The sequence below is a fragment of the Schistocerca americana genome, chromosome 11 (genome assembly GCF_021461395.2).
Source record: "Schistocerca americana isolate TAMUIC-IGC-003095 chromosome 11, iqSchAmer2.1, whole genome shotgun sequence".
Classification (NCBI taxonomy): Eukaryota; Metazoa; Arthropoda; class Insecta; order Orthoptera; family Acrididae; genus Schistocerca; species Schistocerca americana.
In genome coordinates, this window is record NC_060129.1 from 164,366,016 (window position 1) to 164,389,806 (window position 23,791).

Genomic DNA, 23,791 nt, shown 5'->3' on the forward strand with positions numbered 1-23,791 from the left:
TGAAGAGAAGTAATAAAATGAGCCCTAACAAGGAAAGTAAGCGTTTCAGGACACATGTCCACGTAACATATTTTCTTTCTTTGTGTGTGATTAATATTTCCTGAAAGTTTGGCCGTACCTTTTTGTAACACCCTGTACATAGGTCCGAAAATGTTCGGTTACGGAGTTACGGCTAATAAAACGTTTTGCCTGAAATTTGGCAACTTCGCTAAGATGAAGCCATCGTAAAACTGTACGAGGTTAAAGCAAAGCACGATTTCCACTTATTTTGTTGTTATTGGTCTGGTGAATCTAATAAAACATGACCCGGACGTGTATCTGCAGCAGTTTTACAGAACACCCAGAGAACAGAGACGTAATTTGTAAAATTTTTAACTTATTAAGTACTTGGCCCAATTCGTTTTTCAAATTCCAGACGTGTAGCACCACGACCAATCCATTTCCGGGGAAAATGTTCAATTAAATACGTAGTAACGGCGTTCGCGAAATGTGGAGGTTCAAATGGTTCAAATGGCTCTGAGCACCAACTGTTGAGGTCATCTGTCCCCTAGAACGTAGAACTACTTAAACCTAACTAAACTAAGGACATTACACACATCCATGCCCGAGGCAGGATTGGAACCGGCGACCGCAGCGATCGCGCGGTTCCAGACTGTAGCGCCTAGAACCGCTCGGCCACTCCGGCCGGCCAAATGTGGAGGAGCGCCCTCATTTTGAAAATACATTTGCAGTCGCGTAGCAAGTGGAACATCTTCGAGCAAGCGGGGCATTTCTTCTTGAAGGCATTACAAGTGCGTCTCGCCAGTCCTGGGAAAATGAATGGTCCAGTAAAGTGTGTGTTGCTTATACCACACAACACATTCATGCTAAATCGCTGCTGGAAATAGCGTTGCACTGTCACATGTGAGTTTGCTTCAGTCCTTGCATGCTTACAGAATGAGATTTTCACTCTGCAGCGGAGTGTGATGTGAAACTTCCTGGCAGACTTAAACTGTGTGCCGGACCGAGGATCGAACTCGGGACCTTTGCCTTTCGCAGGCAAGTGCTCTACCATCTGAGCTACCGAAGCGCGACTCCCGCCCCGTCCTCACAGCTTTACTTCTGCCAGTACCTCGTCTCCTACCTTCCAAACTTTACAGAAGCTCTCCTGCGAACCTTGCAGAACTAGCACTCCTGAAAGAAAGGATCCTTTAACCAGTTTCACAACAAGCCAAGGACAGGATCTGCCGGATGTAAATGATGCACTTTTTCTTTTTGGTAAGGATACAGATTATTTTCTTTCATCTTTCATCTTCTGAAATGCCTAATCGTTGAGAAGTACATCGTGTACTGGTACCCTGGCTACGTTGAATGGCATCCATAATATCATCGGCTTCACTTATAGAGCTCGTACTGATTATGAACGCTAGGTTGAGAACCTGTCTCCCGTAACGGTCGAAATACTCCGCTTATGAAACTTCCTGGCAGATTAAAACTGTGTGCCCGACCGAGACTCGAACTCGGGACCTATACCTTTCGCGGGCAAGTGCTCTACCAACTGAGCTACCGAAGCACGACTCACGCCCGGCACTCACAGCTTTACTTCTGCCAGTACCTCGTCTCCTACCTCGAGTTCGAGTCTCGGTCGGACACACAGTTTTAATCTGCCAGGAAGTTTCATATCAGCGCACACTCCGCTGCAGAGTGAAAATCTCATTCTACTCCGCTTATGGTTCGTGCATTTGGAATCCTCCGACTCGGATAACGTACGTGATATTCGTTAACTGCAGCCATAGCATTGCCATCACATTTGCCACAAATAAACACCATATCGGCGTGTTGCTCTGTTGTAAATTCGAAAGGCATCGCTGTTTCATAAATACAAACTACAACAGTTACTATGTGTTTTCACTTAAATACACTTTTGTTATTATGTTCTTTCTCTGAACAATACAGAAAACTAACTCGTTTCAAGGTTAGGAAGCGACTGAAACAACTCACTAACGGTTGCTAACAATGACATAAATGTTTCTACATTCTTAATGGAAAGCGAACAGATTTCTTGTATAATAATCTTTGCTTCTCTGGATGTTCTGGAACACTGTTGCAAATACACGTCTAGGACATGTTTTATTAGATTCACCAGATCAGTAACAACAAAATAAATGGAAATCGTGCTTTACTTTAACCTCGTACAGTTCGGGGATGGCTTCATATTTGCGAAACTCTGTAACGAAACATTTGCGGACCTATGTTTATATGAACTTTTTCTTTAGTTTTGCTGGCAGAATATTAAACTATTTCCAATCTTAGTGAATTACCCTGCATAAGAGGGTCGTTCAGTAAGTAATGGCCCACATTTTTTTTAAAGTCATTAATATGCGTAGATATACGTCCTTGTTGGTGCTTCACATTTGAGGTTTGTTCTGGGTGCCAGTGAATTTCCGAACTGTTGTGGCAGATGGCACAGCTGTAGTACAGTGTCAAAATGGCGTCTACATACGACTCACGTTACAAGCAGCGTGCTATTATTGAATGCTTGTGTGCGAAAAAGAAATCGTGGTGAACAACCGTAAACATTTGTGTACAATGTATGGCGATGATGAAGTTGATAGGAGCACAGTTGGGCGATGGGTAAAGAAAGTTACAAAAAAATGGTTCAAATGGCTCTGAGCACTATGGGACTTAACTTTTGAGGTCATCAGTCCGCTAGTACTTAGAACTACTTAAACCTAACTAACCTAAGGACATCACACACATCCATGCCCGAGGCAGGATTCGAACCTGCGACCGTAGCGGTCGCGCGGTTCCAGACCGTAGCGCCTAGAACCGCTCGGCCACCTAAAGAAAGCAGCCCCCCACAACCGCAGTAGTGGTCGACTGTGAAGAGCGCACAAACTGAATAGCTGGCCGGCGGCCATTAGAGTGGTAAACTGACTCGCGGATTTCGAATGTTTATACATCGCTTTTGGTTATAAAATGCCCTCCCCAGAATTCGGTCACAAACATAATGCCTCATTTAAATATGTTACTACAATATAGTTTTTAATTTATGAACAAACAGCAACTAGTCACTGTTTATCAATTTATGTTACGTAGTACATGGAATCTGCCGTAGCTAAAAGTTATGCACTGGACCCCTAGCATTTTTCGTAGTTCATTTACGATAGAGGTACGCAAAATGCATCAAAATACTCGAAGATTTGCCCACTATGTTAATAGATATTTTCTGACTCTACCTTGCTTTAGATTTTATGACGAAAAGTGCGTTATACATGGCGTAGTGCTTTGGCAACTCACGACCAAATTATCAAGTTTCAACCTAACCTAGACCATGAAAACACTACCGATCAGCCAGCTACAACAAACAAGACTTCAGGCAGGCATCCAGTATCGCATTAGTTGTGACTAATGCCATTTACTTTCGAAGATGTACAGTTCAGTTTATGTGTGTTGTTTTTTCATATAATAAATAAAACTCAACAACTGTTCCATCGAGAGAAGTTGTGAAATCAGATTACAATTACACATATTCAGTTGCATTTTATAACGATAAAAAGCCTGCTAACTCAAATTTCGTGTTGCTTGCAACTCAACTTTTATAGTTAAAATAAAATGTGGTTCACAAAGAAAAATTTATCTTCTGCTGTATATGGTCTGGAAAACGAAAGATGGATGGAACAGCATCATCTTTCAGCTTTCTGCGATTTACGTAATTTTCAGGGAAACAACTTTCTTCAAAATGATCGGAACATATAAAACGGTATCCTGTCGGTCAGAAATCTTGCCTCCTGGCAGCGTGTAAGCATTTTTGTAACAGCTGTGGTTTTGAGAAAGGAAACCTGCAAATACATGCACAGGCATTATGCTAATACCGTGTTACAAAAACATTTATTAAGCAAGTGCACTGACATACAAAACAACTTAAAATATTCACATATCTGTGAAATGAAATATTCGTTCCTTTCTCGAATTTATTTGTACAATTAATCGCTGCACAACTCTTCGCCAGTGTACTTCTTTTGATTGGAACGTACAGACAGTAGAATTACGAGTAACAAATACTGTATGTACGCCCCAACAAATATACAACTTTGAATCAGGGTCTTCATAAACAACAGTACTACACAACACATCAGATTACAACCACTGTAATGGCGTCCAGCCGAAGGTTCAAATTATCCCGCGACTGCAGCGCCATCAGTGAGTCTAGTTATTTTTTACAAGGTCTTTGAAAGAAAGTTAGAGCCTCAGGAAACGCAGAAACAGAGCTCCACGATCAGCCACGCTCGGGACGTCCTGTCGCAGACACAGCCACTGCCCCACACGTGCTGAATCGTGCGGATGCCGTTATTCGTGCCGACCGGCGCATCACAACTCGACAGTTGGCTCTACGGTTGCCGGTCAGTATTGGAAGTGCGTCTGCAATGATCGAGCCTCTCAGATATTCAAAGAGTAGCTCACGATGTGTTCCAAGAATCCTCACAGCGGACCACAAGATTGAAAGTAACGCTATTTCAGCTGAATTGTTGGAGCTTAAGGATTCTCTACGGGGAACACACGCTAAACACGACGAGAGTGTCAGTCATGCAGTGAAAACACGGCTACGCCTACCGGACAAGAACTTCTACCAGCAGGTAATATATGCTCTTCCTCAACGTTGGCGTACGGCCATAGAACGTGATGGAGACTATGTAGAAAAATGGGACGTGTACAAGACATATTGATGTATAATGTCGCCAAATTTCGACTCTGAACAATAAATATGTTCTGAGGAAAAAATGTCAGACATTACATATTGAACGACCCTCATATACATAAATGTGGTCATCGATCGCGCCTTGCAGGAGAAATGTCGAGGAGGCAGCGGTTCGAATCCTGACACAGGCTCACTTTTGATCTATATGTTTTTATCACTGGTCACATTATAAAATTTATATGACATTTGAGAAGTAATATAGTGAAAAAAAAACTAGCGCATTTTCATGAAGTTGTAATAGATTTCATATGTTATTACTACACTACTGGCCATTAAAATTGCTACACCAAGATGAAATGCAGATGATAAACGGGTATCCATTGGACAAATATATTATACTAGAACTGACATGTGATTACATTTTCACGCAATTTGGGTGCATAGAGAAATCAGTACCCAGGACAACCACCTCTGGCCGTAATAACGGCCTTGGTACGCCTGGGCGTTGAGTCAAACAGAGCTTGGATGGCGCGTACAGGTACAGCTGCCCAAGCAGCTTCAGAGCGATACCACAGTTCATCAAGAGTAGTTCAAAATGGTTCAAATGACTCTGAGCACTATGGGACGTAACATCTACGGTCATCAGTCCCCTAGAACTTAGAACTAATTAAACCTAACTAACCTAAGGACATCACACAACACCCAGTCATCAAGAGTAGTGACTGGCGCATTGTGACGAGCCAGTTGCTCGGCCACCATTGACCAGACGTTTTCAATTGGTGAGAGATCTGGAGACTGTGCTGGCCAGGGCAGCAGTCGAACATTTTCTGTATCCAGAAAGGCCCGTACAGGCCCTGCGACATGCGGTCGTGCATTATCCTCCTGAAATTTAGGGTTTCCCAGGGATCGAATGAAGGGTAGAGCCACGGGTCGTAACACGTCTGAAATGTAACGTCCACTGTTCAAAGTGCCGTCAGTGCGAACAAGAGGTGACCGAAACGTGTAACCAATGCCACCCCATACCATCACGCCAGGTGATACGCCAGTATGGCGATGACGAATACACGCTTCTAATGTGCGTTCACCGCGATGTCGCCCAATATGTATGCGACCATCGTGATGCTGTAAACAGAACCTGGATTCATCCGAAAAAATGACGTTTTGCCATTCGTGCACCCAGGTTCGTCGTCGAGTACACCATCGCAGGCGGTCCTGTCTGTGATGCAGCGTCAAGGGTAACTGCAGCCACGGTCTCCTAGCTGATAGTCCATGCTGCTGCAAACGTCGTCGAACTGTTCGTGCAGATGGTTGTTGTCTTGCAAACGTCCCCATCTGTTGACTCAGAGATCGAGACGTGGCTGCACGATCCGTTTCAGCCGTGCGGATAAGATGCCTTTCATCTCGATTGCTAATGATATGAGGCCGTTGGGATCCAGCACGGCGTTCCGTATTACCCCCCTGAACCCACCGATTCCATATTCTGCTAACAGTCATTGGATCTCGACCAACGCGAGCAGCAATGTCGCGATACGATAAACCGCAATCACGATAGCCTACAATCCGACCTTTATTAAAGTCGGAACCGTGATGGTACGCATTTCTCCTCCTTACACGAGGCATCACAACAACGTTTCACCAGGCAACGCCGGTCAACTGCAGTTTGTGTATGAGAAATCGGCTGGAAACTTTCCTCATGACAGCACGTTGTAGGTGCTCTGAAAAGTTAATCATTTGCATATCACAGCATCTTCTTCCCATCGGCTAAATTTCGCGTCTGTAGCACATCTTCGTGGTGTAGCAATTTTAATGGCCAGTAGTGTACATTTACTATTTTTAATTAAATGCTCAAGCACGGGAGACAGGTTTGGGAAGCCCAGGTAAAACATCGATAAACAGTGATGCGACTGACGTTATTCAGTACAACAGGAAGTCACAGTGTGCCGGACCACAAGAATAATGTACAATTACTCGTCAGATATTCTCGCGACACCACACGTCGCAGGATGCTGTTTGTCATACACACACGGAAAACATAAATTGAAACGGCATCCACTACTTCGAATGAATGCAGGTTTCCCGCATTTACGGGGAATGTCCAGAGTTTCTAAGGGGAAACACGAAGCACACGTCGTTGACAATTTTAAAACAATTCTCTTTCTTCCAGTAGTACACGTAAAAAATTAAGTTTGATCGGGAGCCGATCTGTCGCCTCATACAGCGGGCTCGTCTTAGAATGCTCCAACGCTAAACACTATTTTGTTTGTTATTGACTGTTCGTTGGGGCGGACGTACGATGGCACCTATTCAACCATTCAAGTTCGTCGCTGATTGATTCATTCAGGTTTTTTTTTTTTTTTTTTTTTCAGAGGACAGCTAACCCTCTGACCAAATAATTACGTGACGTACCGTGCGGGCACCACCTGACAACCACGAACTCCAATGTCCGGCACCTGCTCATAGGCACATAAGCCACATAATATGTGGGTGAAACTTCTCTTGCGATGTTCTCGGAATTAGTTGAGCCTACTAGAGCTGTACAGAGTTTGAAGTAAATCTGTGATCCCAAAGTCGTGGCCACGCCTTTCTAGATGGCTAGAGTGAAAAATCAAGAACTGCTGAGAATGAATTCTGCAGGGCTGTCTACAAATCCGTAAGGGTACGAGGGGAGAGGGGGCGGAGATCTCTTCTGAGGAGCACGTTGCAAGGCATCCCAGATATGCTCAATAATGTTCACGTCTGGAGAGTTTTGTTGTTGTTGTTGCTTAAGGTAAGGAGACCAGACAGCGAGGTCATCGGTCTCATCGGATTACGGAAGGACGGGCAAGGAAGTCGGCCGTGCCCTTTCAAAGGAACCATCCCGGCATTTCCCTGGAGCGATTTAGGGAAATCACGGAAAACCTAAATCAGGATGGCCGGTCGCGGGCTTGAACCGTCGTCCTCCCGAATGCGAGTCCAGTGCCTAACCACTGCGCCACCTCGCTCGGTCTCAGAGTTTGGTAGCCAGAGGAAGTTATTAAGCTCACAAAAGGTTCCTGGAGCCACTTTGTTAGCGTGTGAGGTGTTGCATTGTCCTGCTGAAATTGCACCATTCCTCCGATTACGCAGCGGACATGAATGGATGCAGGTGATCAGACAGGATGATTACGTACGTGTCACCTGTCAGAGTCGTATCTAGACGCATCAGTCGCATATCACTCCAACTGCACACGCTCCACAACGTTACAGAGCCTCCACGAGCTTTAACAGTCCCCTGCTGAGACGCAGGTCCATGGATTCATGAGGTTGTCTCCATAGCCGTATAAGTCCATCCGCTCAACGCAATTTGAAACGAGACTTGTCCGACCAGGCAATGCGTTTCCAGTCATCAACAGTCCAATGCCCGTGATGACGGGCCCAGGTGAGGTGTAAAGCTTTGTGTCCTGCAGTCATCAATGGTACACGAGTGCGCCTTCGACACCAGATGCCCATATCGATGACGTTTCGTTGAATGGTGCGCACGCTGACACTTCTCGAAGGCCCAGCATCGAAATCTGCAGCAATTTTCTGAAGGGCTGCAGTTCTGTCACGTTGAACGATTCTCTTTAATCGTCGTTTGGTCCAGTTCTTGCAGGATCTTTTCCCGGCCGAGGCGATGTCGGAGATTCGACGTTTTGCCGGATTCCTGATATTCACGGTACACTTGTGAAATGGTCGTACGGGAAAACTAATTTCATTCTAATCGCAGTGTCTATTGTCAGCGATAAAATCGGCTCAGCGCTACTGCGCGAAAACACACAGTCACGAAATCCACTAATACTTGGAGACACATTTCAGTGGGCCGGATGAAACGCGTTCCCGCAGCCTCATATGGATGAAGAGGTCACATGGCATCTGCTAAACCTCACCTGGGTAAGCAATGGTCGTACGGCTACCAGATGGCCTCCTTTACCCTGCTGGGAGACATGTACTAGTGGTGGTAAGCAACTTCCTTGACTGTAGGGTTCTAAACTATACAAGGGATCGGTGATGGGCAGACCTGTACTCATTGCCATTTGTCTGTCTGTGTGTAAAGACCACGTTGACGTGTTCCTGGCCATCCACTCTGTGCACTGCACTAAACGATACGTGTCTGCACCGGAGTCAGTTTGCAGTAGTAGTGAAGCAGATGCCCCCTAGTGCCGAAACGTATGAGCGCACGTCCGTCATGGACAACATCACTGAAATCTTTAGTGTGGAGCTTAAACACTAGTACAGCAAGAGTATTCGCACATACCTGGTAAGTCATCATGTGTGTTTCCAGTTACTGAAGGCAAGCAACACTGTCAAAGTTCTTGTACGTCCATCATCAGATGGGTGTACTGTCCACGGAAAAAATGTCCATACGAACCTTTCTTGCTCCTTATCCTGCCACCAATCGGTTCCTACAATTCACCCACATTTAGCAAAATCACCGTGTGTAGTGACATGCGTAGTACAGGAGTTACAAAATGATAAAGTACACGACTATTATCCTTTACATAATAATATGCAACAGAGCAGAAGGAACAAAAAAATACCCAATAAAGTCAATCTCATTAACTATACATTAAACCATCAGCTATACAGGGTGGTCCATTGATCGTGACAGAGCCAAGTATCTCACGAAATAAGCGTCAAACGAAAAAACTGCAAAGAACGAAACTCGTCTAGCTTGAAGGGCGCTACGGCTGGCTCGCTAGATGGCGCTGCCATAGGTCAAACGGATGTCAACTGCGTTTTTTGAAATAGGAACCCCCATTTTTTACTACGTATTCGTGTAGTACGTAAAGAAATATGAATGTTTTAGTTGGACCACTTTTTTCGCTTTGTGACAGATGGAGCTGTAATAGTCACAAACGTGTAAGTACGTCGTATCACGTAACATTGCGCCAGTGCGGACCGTGTTTGCTTCGTGATACATTACCCGTGTTAAAATGGACCTTAACCAATTACGGAAATGGTCGACATCGTGTTGATGTATAGCTAATGTGATCAAAATGCCCAACGGGCGTGTGCTATGTATGCTGCTCGGTATCCTGGACGACATCATTCAAGTGTCCGGACCGTTCGCCGGATAGTTACGTTATTTAAGGAAGCAGGAAGTGTTCAGCCACATGTGAAACGTCAACCACGACCTGCAACAAATGATGCCCAAGTAGGTGTATTAGCTGCTGTCGCGGCTAATCCGCACATCACTAGCAGACAAATTGCGCGAGAATCGGGAATCTCAAAATCTTCGGTGTTGAGAATGCTACATCAACATTGATTGCACCCGTACCATATTTCTGTGCACCAGGAATTGCATGGCGACGACTTTGAACGTCGTGTACAGTTCTGCCACTGGGCACAAGAGAAATTACGGGACAATGACAGACTTTTTTCACGCGTTCTACTTATGGAGGGAGCGTCATTCACCAACAGCGGTAACGTAAACTGGCATAATATACACTATTGGGCAACGCAATATCCACGATGGCTGCGACAAGTGGAACAACAGAGACCTTGGCGGGTTAATGTATGGTGCGGCATTATGGGAGGAAGGATAATTGGCCCCCATCTTATCGATGGCAATCTAAATGATGCAATATATGCCGATTTCCTACGTAATGTTGTACCGATGTCACTACAAGATGTTTCACTGCATGACAGAATGGCGATGTACTTCCAACATGATTGATGTCCGGCACATAGCTCGCGTACGGTTGAAGCGGTATTGAACAGCATATTTAATGACAGGTGGATTGGTCGTCGAAGCACCATACCGTGGCCCGCACGTTCACCGGATCTGACGTCCTAGGATTTCTTTCTGTGGGGAATGCTGAAGGATGTTTGCTATCGTGATCCACCGACAACGCCTGACAACATGCGTCAGCACATTGTCAATGCATGTGCGAACATTACGGAAGGCGAACTACTCGCTGTTGAGAGGAATGTCGTTACACGTATTGCCAAATGCATTGAGGTTGACGGACATAATTTTGAGTATTTAATGCATTAATGTGGTATTTACAGGTAATCACGATGTAACAGCATGCGAGCTCAGAAATGATAAGTTCACAAAGGTACATGTATCACATTGGATCAACCGAAATAAAATCTTCAAACGTACCTACGTTCCGTATTTTAATTTAAAAAACCTACCTGTTACCAACTGTTCGTCTAAAATTCTAAGGCATTTGTTTATGACTATTGCAGCGCCATCTATCACGAAGCGAAAAAAGTGGCCCAACTAAATCATTCATATTTCCTTACGTACTACACGAATATGTAATAAAAATGGGGGTTCCTATTTTAAAAAAACGCAGTTGATATCCGTTTGACCTATGGCAGCGCCATCTAGCGGGCCAACCATGGCGCCATCTGGTTTCCCCCTTCAAGCCAGACTAGTTTCGTTCTTTGTAGTTTTTTCGTTTCACGCTTATTTCGTGAGATATTTGTCCCGGTCAGGATGAATGGACCACCCTGTACATAATGAATGCACTAGTACAGTTTGTAGATACATGGTTGCCGAGATATGGACGTTTGACTCTGACCGTGGGTCGTACTCGGATGCCCAAATAGTAAGCGGGAAGTCCTGTGCCTGGTCCGGCACAAATTTTCATTGCCGTCATTCCATTCTACAGCTGACTTGTTACCCATATCCCCACTGCGAACACGGTGTATGTATTTGATAACGGCTGTAGTCGCCGCATACTAATTCAGAATAATACAGGCATTGCAATATCCTCGTTTCGTTCCGTGTTATTAAGCTCTGTAAAAGAAAAAAAAAGGCCAAAAAATCGGTACATCTGATGTACATGTAAAGACAAAAATATGATTGCAATTTCAGAAAAATTGGATGATTTGTTCAAGAGAAAGAGCTCGAAAAATTTAGCAAGCAAGCACGAGTTTTTGGATGTCCTCCTAGGGGACATCGCGCCAAATTATATCGAATCCATCTACTTCATCAAAACTACCAGTCACAATTTTTTCTTGTCTTGCTTAAATTATTTAATGAAGCAGCATGTTTCGTGGTGCAACTCTCATCTGCAGGCCACAGCGGCGATGCGACTTGAAGATTAACTGTACTGCACTGCACAGAAATGACAAATTAGGGACACAGCTGACCACACGTCTCCAGCTACATCAGAGTGTCCCGATGTGTGGAAGACTGCCAGTGACTACAACTCTTCTTGGAGGCCAATTGCATCGAGATGTACAGATTTGTGTTCTTGTTGCGATGATGTTTAATAAATTTCCGCTTCTAGGGAAACATGAAGAGCCTTTATGGTCACCATGTAGACTATGAAGTTTTGTGGAAAGTATCTACAGCTACTATGAAGTTTTGTGGAACTACATCTACATCTATACTCCACAAGCCACCTGTCGGTGTGTGGCGGAGGGTACCTTGAGTACCTCTATCGGTTCTCCCTTCTATTCCAGTCTCTTATTCTTCGTGAAAGGAAAGATTGTCGGTGTACCTCTGTGTGGGCTCTAATCTCTCTGATTTTATCCTCACGGTCTCTTCGCGAGATGTACGTAGGAGGGAGCAATATACTGCTTGACTCCTCGGTGAAGGTATGTTCTCGAAACTTCAACAAAAGCCCGTACCGAGCTACTGAGCGTCACTCTTGCGCAGTCTTCCACTGGAGTTTATCTATCATCTCCGTAACGCTTTCGCGATTACTAAATGATCCTGTAACGAAGCGCGCTGCTCTCCGTTGGATCTTCTTTCTCTCTTCTATCAAACCTATCTGGTACGGATCCCACACCGGTGAGCAGTATTCGAGCAGTGGGCGAACAAGCGTACTGTAACCTACTTCTTTTGTTTTCGGACTGCATTTCCTTGTGATTCTTCTAATGAATCTCAGTCTGGCATCTGCTTTATTAACGATTAATTTTATACGGTCATTCCATTTTAAATCACTCCTAATGCCTACTCCCAAATAATTTGTGGAATTAACTGCTTCTAGTTGCTGACCTGCTATATGGTAGATAAATGATAAAGGATGTTTCTTTGTATGTATTCGCAGCAAATTACACTTGTCTACATTGAGATACAATTGCCATTCCCTGCACCACGCGTCAATTCGCTGCAGATCCTCCTGCATTTCAGTACAAAGTTCCATTGTTACAACCTCTCGATATACTACAGCATCGTCCACAAAAAGCCTCAGTGAGCTTCCGATGCTATCCACAAGGTCATATATATATATATATATATATATATATATATATATATATATATATATATACACTTCTGGAAATTGAAATAAGAACACCGTGAATTCATTGTCCCAGGAAGGGGAAACTTTATTGACACATTCCTGGGGTCAGATACATCACATGATTACACTGACAGAACCACAGGCACATAGACACAGGCAACAGAGCATGCACAATGTCGGCACTAGTACAGTGTATATCCACCTTTCGCAGCAATGCAGGCTGCTATTCTCCCATGGAGACGATCGTAGAGATGCTGGATGTAGTCCTGTGGAACGGCTTGCCATGCCATTTCCACCTGGCGCCTCAGTTGGACCAGCGTTCGTGCTGGACGTGCAGACCGCGTGAGACGACGCTTCATCCAGTCGCAAACATGCTCAATGGGGGACAGATCCGGAGATCTTGCTGGCCAGGGTAGTTGACTTACACCTTCTAGAGCACGTTGGGTGGCACGGGATACATACGGACGTGCATTGTCCTGTTGGAACAGCAAGTTCCCTTGCCGGTCTAGGAATGGTAGAACGATGGGTTCGATGACGGTTTGGATGTACCGTGCACTATTCAGTGTCCCCTCGACGATCACCAGTGGTGTACGGCCAGTGTAGGAGATCGCTCCCCACACCATGATGCCGGGTGTTGGCCTTGTGTGCCTCGGTCGTATGCAGTCCTGATTGTGGCGCTCACCTGCACGGCGCCAAACACGCATACGACCATCATTGGCACCAAGGCAGAAGCGACTCTCATCGCTGAAGACGACACGTCTCCATTCGTCCCTCCATTCACGCCTGTCGCGACACCACTGGAGGCGGGCTGCACGATGTTGGGGCGTGAGCGGAAGACGGCCTAACGGTGTGCGGGACCGTAGCCCAGCTTCATGGAGACGGTTGCGAATGGTCCTCGCCGATACCCCAGGAGCAAGAGTGTCCCCAATTTGCTGGGAAGTGGCGGTGCGGTCCCCTACGGCACTGCGTAAGATCCTACGGTCTTGGCGCGCATCCGTGCGTCGCTGCGGTCCGGTCCCAGGTCGACGGGCACGTGCACCTTCCGCCGACCACTGGCGACAACATCGATGTACAGTGGAGACCTCACGCCCCACGTGTTGAGCAATTCGACGGTACGTCCACCCGGCCTCCCGCATGCCCACTATACGCCCTCGCTCAAAGTCCGTCAACTGCACATACGGTTCACGTCCACGCTGTCGCGGCATGCTACCAGTGTTAAAGACTGCGATGGAGCTCCGTATGCCACGGCAAACTGGCTGACACTGACGGCGGCGGTGCACAAATGCTGCGCAGCTAGCGCCATTCGATGGCCAACACCGCGGTCCCTGGTGTGTCCGCTGTGCCGTGCGTGTGATCATTGCTTGTACAGCCCTCTCGCAGTGTCCGGAGCAAGTATGGTGGGTCTGACACACCGGTGTCAATGTGTTCTTTTTTCCATTTCCAGGAGTGTATATTGTGAATAGCAACGGTCCTACGACACTCCCCTGCGGCACACCAGAAATCACTCTTATTTCGGAAGACTGAAACATCCCCTTAGAAAATTTATCTGTTGCTGTGCTGATAAACCTCTTATGGTATCTGATTCTCAAACAGCTGAGCAGAACTGAACGTACTCAGACATTTCTCTCTTTACTTATTCTGATCAACACTAAACTGACACACAATATTTTTAGCGCAACGCAATCTGACTTGCAATAGTCCCTACAAAAAACTGGCCGTCACTAACGATAACCTATACCTTTCATGAATCACTTACCTCACAAAAATATTCGTTACTCGAACTACTGCACTACAGCGAGCGCCAATACTACCAGCTAAATAAGGGATTCTAAGTACTGAAGGCACTAACTACTGATAGGCATAGTTAGCAAATGAAAGATTATATATATACATACATATATATATATATATACAGGGCGTTTCAAAAAGAAAGAGCAGATTTCAAACATTTATTTCTCAAAAACTACAAATGATAGAAACACAATTCAAACGTTTCTTGTCAGAGAAAGGTTCAAAGTTTTTCAATGGTCCGCGCAGAAGTTCCATGCAAATCCGCAGTGGCGCTGGCGTTTGTTTGTAGGAAAATGGCGACGACACCACAGGAACGATCATTTTGTGTGCTGCAATTTGCAAAGTTAGAGTCCATTGTTGGTGTGCAACGTGCATTCCGCCGTCAATTCAACAAACAGCCGCCTCGTCATAAGCAAATTTATGAGTGGCATCACAGATTCGTAGAAGATGGTTGCATCTGCAAGCGAAAAAGCACGGGTCGTCCACGCACATCGGATGAAAATGTCGAGCGTGTCCGTGCAGCTTACGAAAGGAGCCCTAGAAAATCCACGACACGGGCAAGTCACGAACTAAACATGTCTAAAACAACGGTATGGCGCGTTCTGAGTAAGCGTCTGCACATGAAGCCGTACAAACTGCAGTTATTGCAAGCATTGCGTCCTGACGACCACAACAAAAGGTTCGAATTTTCAACTGCAATTCTACAGGACATGGAAGAGGACAATTTTGCCGAACGATTAATTTTTTCAGATGAATCAACGTTTCACATTTCTGGTAAAGTTAATCGGCATAACGTACGAATTTGGGCGAGTGAAACTCCGAGGGACGTTATTCAACATGAAAGAGACTCACCAAAGGTTAACGTCTTTTGTGCAATTTCGGTAAACAAAGTTTATGGACCTTTCTTTTTCATGGAGAAAACTATCACAGGAACCATTTACCTGGACATGTTAGAAAACTGGCTATTTCCTCAACTTCAGGAAGATTCAAATCACTTCATCTTCATGCAAGATGGCGCCCCACCACACTTCTCTGAACCTGTACGACGGTACCTAAATAACACCATTCCAGGACGGTGGATTGGAAGAGCAGGAGCACAAGATCAATGTCATCGTCTGTGGCCTCCCAGGTCACCAGACCTTACTCCCTGCGATTTTTATTTGTGGGGGTACATAAAGGACTGTGTTTATGTCCCACCTATGCCCGCTACTCTTCAAGAGGTACGACATCGAATTGTTGCGGCCGTGAATTCGGTAACTAAAGACCAGTTGCGTCGTGTGTGGCAAGAAATGAGATACCGGTTTGATATTTGTCGTGTAACAAATGGTGCTCATATTGAGGTACAGTTTTGATATTTGTTGTGTAACATTTGGTACTCATATTGAGTGAAGGACCGTTGGAATTGTGTTTCTATCATTTGTAGTTTTTGAGAAATAAATGTTTGAAATCTGCTCTTTCTTTTTGAAACGCCCTGTATATATATATATATATATATATATATATATATATATATATATATATATCAGTTCATGACACCCAGTGTTACATATTTCCTTTTTCTGATCGTCCGCTCTCAAAATTCTGCCATCTCTCTCCCCACATCCACCACTGCTGGCGGCTCACCTCCAACTGCGCAACGCTACGCTCTGTTCACATCGAACTGTCCAACACTACAATAGCGAATATTGCAACAATGCCAACCAGCCACAGACTGCACACAACACAGCCAGTGATTTTCATACAGAGCGCTACGTGACGTTACCAACATAAAAACCTAAACAGCCTACTTAGACCAACATAAAAACCTAAACAGCCTACTTACAAGACTTCTCTCCATTGAGAATGACATGCTGCGTTCTGTTATCTAGGAACTCTTCAATCCAATCACACAATTGGTCTGATCGTCCATATGCTCTTTCTTTGTTCATTAAACGACTGTGGGGAACTGTATTGAACGCCTTGCGGAAGTCAAGAAACACGGCATCTACCTGTGAACCCGTGTCTGTGGCCCTCTTGAGTCTCGTGGACGAATAGCGCGAGCTGGGTTTCACACGACCGTCTTTTTCGAAACTCTTGTTGATTCCTACAGAGTAGATTTCTAGTCTCCAGAAAAGTCATTATATTCGAACATAATACGTGTTCCAAAATTCTACAACTGATCGACGTTAGAAATATAGGTCTATAGTTCTGCACATCTGTTCGACGTCTCTTCTTGAAAACAGGGTGACCTGTACCCTTTTCCAATCTTTTGGGAACGCTACGCTCTTCTAGAGACCTACGGTACACCGCTGCAAGAAGGGGGGCAAGTTCCTTCGCGTACTCTGTGTAAAATCGAACTGGTATCCCATCAGGTCCAGCGGCCTTTCCTCTTTTGAGCGATTTTAATTGTTTCTCTATCTCTCTGTCGTCTACTTCGATATCTACCATGTAGTCGTCTGTGCGAGAATCTAGAGAAGGAACTACAGTGCCGTCTTCCTCTGCGAAACAGCTTTGGAAAAAGACATTTAGTATTTCGGCCTTTAGTCTGTCATCCTCTGTTTCAGAACCATTTTGGTCACAGAGTGCCTGGACATTTTGTTTTGATCCACCTATCGCTTTGACATAAGACCAAAATTTCTTACGATTTTCTGCCAAGTCAGTACATAAAACTTTACTTTGGAATTCACTGAACGCCTCTCGCATATGCCCCCTCGTACTGCATTTCGCTTCGTCTAATTTTTGTTTGTCTGCAAGGCTATCATTATTGTTCCTCTCTCGATTGCTGTTTGTATTATTTCAAACTGACTGGTTTCGTGATAGTGGGTTCCCATCCGGTGTTTATAATACTATAACCTAGCATTTACGCAGCTTCCTTTACAATGGGTTCGCACAAAAGGAGACGACACATCTTAAAAGTTTTCTTACTGTTTCTCTCCAAAGGAACGTATCTGTGTCAATGTAGGAACTCCTCAGTCATGTTTTTTGTGTACTCCTCTGGTGTGTTTTATGTACAAATTATTTCAAAACTGTATGTTTAAATACGATGGTATGTGTAAAAGGCACCAAAAAACACAACACGCCCATTACACTATTTTTTTCCAATTTTAATGTAAAGCGACAGTGCTCTGCCATATGGCAGTGACACTGATGGTGTTCCACTAAGACTGGTTACTACAACAAATTAGATAGAATATATTTTGGCTCTCTAATTCGAGAGTGGTTTGATAAGTCTGGCAATAAAAAAAAAGAAAAAAATGTCTGTGTCGCAAGTCACTCACCTTACTTCTCAATATAGTCCCCTCTGAGGAATATACGCTTGGTCCAGTGCTCCTTCAGTTTTTTCATCTCATCAGAAAAATAGGTCCTGTTAAGTTCTGAAAAATACTCGTTGATTGCAAGTATCACTTCCCCATTTACTGAAAATTTCTTCCCAGCAAACCAGAGTTTCACGTTAGGGAGCGGGCAGAAGTAACTTGGAGCTAAGTCTGGTGAACAGGGTGGATAAGAAGCCATTTAATGCACCTTCGCCATTTTTATGACTAATGTGTGGGATACTGCGCTATCCTGGTGAAAGAGAACTTTTTTGCATGCCAGCCTTAGTCGTTTTTCAGCTGATGAAAGTTTCCAAAGATCCAACAATGAAGCATAACAGTTACCTATGAGGATTATTCCTTGGGAATCCCAAAATACAGTTGTCATCACAGTACCAGCTGACAAAATAATCTCTGCTTTCTTCAATGCACTTTCATCAGCATTTGTCCATCGTTTTGAATGTGGTTTTGACTCAAGTGTGTAATGATGGAGCCAGGTTTCATCAACAGTCGCAAATCGTGCTGAAACACGGTGCCAGGTATGCTTTTGGTTGGTTGTGAGCCATTGTGGCACCCACTTCGCACAGAGCACACACAGCTTTTCTGTAGTTAGTTCTCCCTCAGTTGAGACGCTCACAGTTTCAGAAATCTCACGAATTTGTATCCAGCAGTCTTGCATTTCCATATTGTGGATTTTGTCACTGGTTTCCTTTGTGGTAACATCAACTGGACGGCCACAGCATTCTTTGTCTTCGCTTCTTGGTCGACCACATTTAAATTCATTAATCTAAAATTAAGTAGTCTTCAAAGGTGTTGCAGAGACCACATGAACTTCATCCACTTCTGTTTTGATTTGTGTGGCAGCCTAAGTTCAAATGAAAATGTTTAGTAATGGCATGAAACTTGTTTTCTTTTTTTCATTTCCAGTTGCAATCGACTCACGGAACAATTCAGAAATCTGTCAATAATGAACTGTGTGCTTCACATTGTTGAAATTCTTTATACAAACCTTGGAATAATCAAGCTTACCAACCATGGTTCAATTTTTTCATGTACGTTTACCAGACTTATCAAACTACCCAAATATCGTAAACACAAGATTGTAAACCGATTGTCATTTATTTTTATGTATTTTAACAGATACAAAGAAGGGCTACACTATGTGAAACAGGCCAGTTTGATAAAAACAGGAAGTGTGCATGTTCTACAAGTAGCAATAGCGATTTGCATCCCTGTGACAAGTTTGTCCAATTTTGTCAAAAATTTCTAATTGTAACCAACAAAAGTACGAGGGCAGTTCAATAAGTAATGCAACACATTTTTTTCTGAAACAGGGGTTGTTTTATTCAGCATTGAAATACACCAGGTTATTCCCCAATCTTTTAGCTACACAACACTATTTTTCAACGTAATCTCCATTCAATGCTACGGCCTTACGCCACCTTGAAATGAGGGCCTGTATGCCTGCACGGTACCATTCCACTGGTCGAAGTCGGAGCCCACGTCGTACTGCATCAATAACTTCTTCATCATCCGCGTAGTGCCTCCCACGGATTGCGTCCTTCATTGGGCCAAACATATGGAAATCCGACGGTGCGAGATCGAGGCTGTAGGGTGCATGAGGAAGAACAGTCCACTGAAGTTTTGTGAGCTCCTCTCGGGTGCGAAGACTTGTGTGAGGTCTTGCATTGTCGTGAAAAAGGAGAAGTTCGTTCAGGTTTTTGTGCCTACGGACACGCTGAAGTCGTTTCTTCAATTTCTGAAGAGTAGCTTAATACACTTCAGAGTTGATCGTTTGACCATGGGGAAGGACATCGAACAGAATAACCCCTTCAGCGTCCCAGAAGACTGTAACCATGACTTTACCGGCTGAGGGTATGGCTTTAAACTTTTTCTTGGTAGGGGAGTGGGTGTGGCGCCACTCCATTGATTGCCGTTTTGTTTCAGGTTCGAAGTGATGAACCCATGTTTCATCGCCTGTAACAATCTTTGACAAGAAATTGTCACCCTCAGCCACATGACGAGCAAGCAATTCCGCACAGATGGTTCTCCTTTGCTCTTTATGGTGTTCGGTTAGACAACGAGGGACCCAGCGGGAACAAACCTTTGAATATCCCAACTGGTGAACAATTGTGACAGCACTACCAACAGAGATGTCAAGTTGAGCACTGAGTTGTTTCATGGTGATCCGTCGATCATCTCAAATGAGTGTGTTCGCACGCTCCGCCATTGCAGGAGTCACAGCTGTGCACGGCCGGCCCACACGCGGGAGATCAGACAGACTTGCTTGACCTTGCGGCGATGATGACACACGCTTTGCCCAATGACTCACCGTGCTTTTGTCCACTGCCAGATCACCATAGACATTCTGCAAGCGCCTATGAATATCTGAGATGCCCTGGTTTTCCGCCAAAAGAAACTCGATCACTGCCCGTTGTTTGCAATGCACATCCGTTACAAACGCCATTTTAACAGCTCCGTACAGCGCTGCCACCTGTCAGAAGTCAATGAAACTATACGAGACGAAGTGGGAATGTTTGAAAATATTCCACAAGAAATTTCCGGTTTTTTCAACCAAAATTGGCCGAGAAAAAAAATGTGTTGCATTACTTATTGAACTGCCCTCGTATATTACAGTTTTAAATGAAGTGATGGTTTTTGCCTGACCGGCTTTGTGTATTACTGTCACAGGCCCACTTTTACCTTGGACGCACTGTATGTGCTGTAGCCGGGGAAACACAGTGGGTCAGGGTCGCGCTCTCAGAGTCTGTCTGCACATTTTATAGTGCCGAGCTTTCTTTGCGACAAAAGGCGTCCTTCCTCAGGGTGTGCCGGGCGAGGAGCCACACCGGCGGCGCAGCAGCAGCCCGCGCCTGCTGGACCGCGTGCAGCTGTTCGACCGCGTGGCACAGGAGCATGCCGAGTCGCAGGCCACGAACCCCTTCTCCGACCACTTCCAGGGCCGCGTCTCGCCTCGGCCCGACGACCCCGACTATGGCAAGTGAGTACTGTGCGGCAGCAGTCTGGCCAAACTATAGCGTTAACCTCCTCTTAATGTATACTTTTTTCAAATTTGAAGCTGTCACGTATAAAAATACATGCGATATCTACATTACTAAATGGCTAACACAATGCGCACTGATACAGATCCAATTTCTACTGGTACACAGCTGGAGGTACTCATGGATGATCAGACACTGTAGAGGTACCAAATGTTACTGATTCAAAAACCCCCAGACTCTTCTATGGCAACAAGATCCACTGATGTAGCGTGCTATGAGGCCGCAAATTCTGCTACATTGTGAACAATACAAACACCAGCATTTGGAAGATGTGCAGTTATTCTCACAATGAACTGGAGTACAAGGGTAGCAAAGAAGCTCCAAAAATAAACTGTAGAAGGTATACGATTTTAATAAGCTGCCTGTATGAACTACTCATCATGTGTATGAACGAGCCAACACCATTTCAAAAAAAGGGTACTTCATCAAATTTCTCCAAAAAGTTAATTCATAATATACACTACTGGCCATTAAAATTGCTACACCAAGAAGAAATGTAGATCATACACAGGTATTCATTGGACAAATATATTATACTAGAACTGACATGTGATTACATTTTCTCGCAATTTTGGTGCATAGATCCTGAGAAATCAGTACTCAGAACAACCACCTCTGGCCGTAATAACGGTCTTGATACGCCTGGGCATTCAGCCAAACAGAGCTCGGGTGGCGTGTACAGGTACAACTGCCCATGCAGCTTGAACACGATACCACAGCTCATCAAGGGTAGTGACTGGGGTATTGTGATGAGCCAGTTGCTCGGCCACCATTGACCAGACGTTTTCAATCGGTGAGAGATCTGGAGAATGTGCTGGCCAGGGCAGCAGTCGAACATTTTCTGTATCCAGAACGGCCCGTACAGGACCTGCAACATGTGGTCGTGCATTATCCTGTTGAAATGTAGGGTTTCACAGGGATCGAATGAAGGGTAGAGCCACGGGTCGTAACACATCTGAAACGTAACGTCCACTGTTCAAAGTGCCGTCAATGCGAACAAGAGGTGACCGAGACGTGTAACCAATGGCACCCCATACCATCACGCCGGGTGATGCGTCAGTATGGTGATGACGAATCCATGCTCCCAATTTGCGTTCACCACGATGTCGCTCAACAAGGATGCGACCATCGTGATGCTGTAAACAGAACCTGGATTCATCCGAAGAAAAGGACGTTTTGCGATTCGTGCACCCAGATTCGTTGTCGAGTACGCCATTGCAAGCGCTCCTGTCTGTGATGCAGCGTCAAGGATAACCGAAGCCATGGTCTCCGAGCTGATAGTCCATGCTGCTGCAAACGTCGTTGAACTGTTCGTGCAGATGGTTGTTGCCTTGCAAACCTCCCCATCTGTTGACTCAGGGATCGAGACGTTACTGCACGATCCGTTACAGCCATGCGGATAAGATGCCTGTCATCTCGACTGCTAGTGATACGAGGCCATTGAGATACAGCACGGCCTTCCGTATTACCCTCCTGAACCCACCGATTCCATATTCTGCTAACAGTCATTGGACCTCGATCAACGCGAGCAGCAATGTCGCGATACGATAAACCGCATTCGCGATAGGCTACAATCCGACCTTTATCAAAGTCGGAAACATGATGGTACGGAATTCTCCTCCTTACACGAGGAAACACAACGTTTCACCAGGCAACGCCTGTCAGCTGCTGTTTGTGTATGAGAAATCGGTTGGAAACTTTCCTCATGTCAACACGTTGTAGGTGTCGCCACCGGCGCCAACCTTGTGTGAATGCTCTGAAAAGCTAATCATTTGCATATCACAGCATCTTCTTCCTGTCGGTTAAATTTCGCGTTTGTAGCACGTCATCTTCGTGGTGTAGCAATTTTAATGGCCAGTAGTGTAAATACACTGCCTGATAAAGGAAGTGAAGCTCGCACAAGACACGGTCAGATGTCAATGTAACTATGTATATGTACAGACCATTGGTGGGTATGTAAATGATTGTAGTGGCAGTGTTCTGTGACAGAGTAGTCCCAGATGGTACTAAGGTTGTTCATGTTCATTGCTGGAACCAGAGTTGGTAGGGTATATAAGAAAGTTCGGAATGGTTCAAATGCCTCTGAGCACTATGAGACTTAACTTCTGAGGTCATCAGTCCCCTAGAACTTAGAATTACTTAAACCTAACTAACCTAAGGACAACACACATCCATGCCGGAGGCAGGATTCGAACCTGCGACCGTAGCAGTCGCGCGGTTCCAGACTGTAGCGCCTAGATGCGCTCGGCCACTCCGGCCGGCGTATAAGAAAGTGGACAGGGTCAGATGTTGAAGGAAGAGGAGAAGGAAGGTTATGATTTAAGGTTCCATCGACGTCAGGGTGATTAGAGGTGGCGCACAACCAACAGAATGATTCAAGGGATGGGGAAGACAATCGACTGTACCCTTTCAAAGCAATCTCCCTGGCATTTGAGTGAGAAACTTAGGGGAATCACAGAGAATCTAAATCAGGATTGATGGTCTCGGATTTGAAGAGTTGTTCTCGCAAATATGAGCGCAGTGTGCTATCCACTGTCCCACCTCAGTCAATGTGAAATGGTGAGGCAGCGGTATCCACATCTGACACAATCTGAAAAGGGCGTCATTGTGGGTCTCTAGGTGGCTGATCAGTCGCATCGTACGGTACCTGTATTTATGGATTGTCCAAAAGTGACAGTTGCCTGAATTTGGAAGCGTGGGGATGTGAGGGTGACTTCACGTCGTCAGTGTTCTTCTCGATCAGATCACGCCTGACCACGAGAAGGG

At 45.0% G+C, this 23,791-nt stretch overlaps 1 protein-coding gene across 1 annotated transcript in view; it reads left to right on the forward strand.

Annotated features, from left to right (window-relative positions):
* The window catches only part of LOC124553913 (actin-binding Rho-activating protein-like), a 216,670-nt gene that overhangs the window by 60,788 nt on the left and 132,091 nt on the right, over positions 1–23,791 (forward strand). Inside the window, exon 2 of the mRNA XM_047127935.1 lies at positions 20,789–20,964. Coding sequence (XP_046983891.1) covers positions 20,789–20,964 — 176 coding nt within the window. The remainder of the gene's footprint in view (positions 1–20,788; positions 20,965–23,791) is intronic.